Source organism: Aplysia californica, unplaced genomic scaffold, assembly GCF_000002075.1.
Source record: "Aplysia californica isolate F4 #8 unplaced genomic scaffold, AplCal3.0 scaffold00092, whole genome shotgun sequence".
NCBI classification, from domain to species: Eukaryota; Metazoa; Mollusca; class Gastropoda; order Aplysiida; family Aplysiidae; genus Aplysia; species Aplysia californica.
The window spans coordinates 299609-301236 of NW_004797362.1; the positions used below are offsets into that span (position 1 = coordinate 299609).

The 1628-nt window shown below is 41.5% G+C and overlaps 1 protein-coding gene across 1 annotated transcript in view; it reads left to right on the top strand.

Annotated features, from left to right (window-relative positions):
• Window positions 1–986, top strand: part of LOC106011342 (PRKR-interacting protein 1 homolog) — a gene marked incomplete at its 3' end in the record, with an annotated part of 12267 nt that extends 11281 nt beyond the window's left edge. The window contains 1 exon segment of the mRNA XM_013080588.2: window positions 928–986. Coding sequence (XP_012936042.1) covers window positions 928–986 — 59 coding nt within the window.
• Window positions 987–1628: the final 642 nt, after the last annotated feature.

Here is a 1628-nt window from a genome sequence, read left to right on the forward strand (position 1 = left end):
GGGGGGGGTAGGCATTAAGTTTTCATCCCCATCCCCGCCCCCAAGCTGTGGGAGGGAGAGAAGACAGCTGCCTAAGCTGTAAGATTTCTTATGGCGTGTGATAAATCCCCAGCCAAACTCCAACCCACGCACACTGAGTGGGATAAATTCACTTCAAAGACAGCGTGGGAAAATTACTGATATTGTTGCAACAAAATGTGTAGATCTATGACTGTATGGTTCATAGGTGTCATAACTTCCTCAGTTTGGAAACGTTGCTCAAAGTTATAACAAGTAAACTAAATTGACGTATACCTTTTCTGTACAGTAGTCTCCGCCTAAACGCACGCCATACAAAAGCACGCTCCGCTCAAACGCGCGCTTTCGTCCTCTGACGTTTTTTTTTTTACTATATAATTTAGACGTACAAACGCACGGTCACTCCCCCTAAACGCACGCTCCAATCTGCAAAACACGCTGACAGGTAAAGCTTGACTAAGCCCCCCCCACCCATTCAACGCCTTTGCAGTCTTAACCGCAGTCGGGTAATCTTTTACAAAACAGTCACATGTCGTCACATTATCGGCCCAAAGTGACCCCCTCCACAAAGGGAGGTCACTAGAATATCAAGGCAATGAGATGACTGCGTCCCTTCCTCCCTTTGCAAAGGTTCATGTAAACACACGCTCCGTATAAACACACGCTAAGGAGCCCTCCCGAGCACCGTGCGTTTAGGCGGAGACTACTGTACTATGTTTTATTAGTAATAGATTTGTTCTGATAGTGGTGGTAACATACTTTCTTCAAGAGGTTGTCAAAGTAAAATAATGTCAATTGGCGTCTGAACGATACTCCAACAATTACTCCCTATCAGATCAACTTCCTAATGCAAATTTCCTCCTGTGGGTGTAGTTCTGCTTAAAAATTTTTCCTGAAATTCTTTCACAGGTTGAAGAAGAAGCAGAAGTTGAAAGCCAAGAAAAAAATGAAGAAAAATGATGACAGTGGTAAGTAGGCTAAATGTGACCATTGGGAAAACAGGTTGTCCATGTTGCAGCCTCTATAGGTTGAAGGCTCTGTTCTGTGGAAAGTTTTTAAAAAGATGTCTAAGAGAGACACAATCACTGATATCAGTGTATGAGCCACATCTCCTAAACAGTTAAGTTTTCTGATTTTCTGCTGCATGCTAAGGGTGTTTTATTTTTAGTTTGAGTAAATAATTTCTAAAAGCAGTGAATGGTGACAAAAGGTTTGCACAGTTTCCCTCTCCGTTTAGTGGAAATAAAGTAGTGATTATTATTACCATTATGACTGAAGTGTTTGACTGTAGGAACTGGCACTTTTCCCTGTGAATGAGCACTTTTTGAGTGTCTAATTTGTTCATAACCAAGCTTTATAAAAAAGACGCCCATTTTTAGGTGCAACAAAAAATGGACATTATTGACAGGTCATAAGGTTGTGACCTTTCGTCAGAAAACACACTATTTGATGTTTGCTGACCCTTGATCAGATAAGTACACCATAGTAGAATTTATGTCTGTGTGCTCAAAATACAGTATAACACGGATTGGTAGAACACAGAAGACTCGAAATGACACATCTGTCGAACTGTGCCTGCAGTCCTGGTTTTGTTTTGTTTTGTTTGGGGG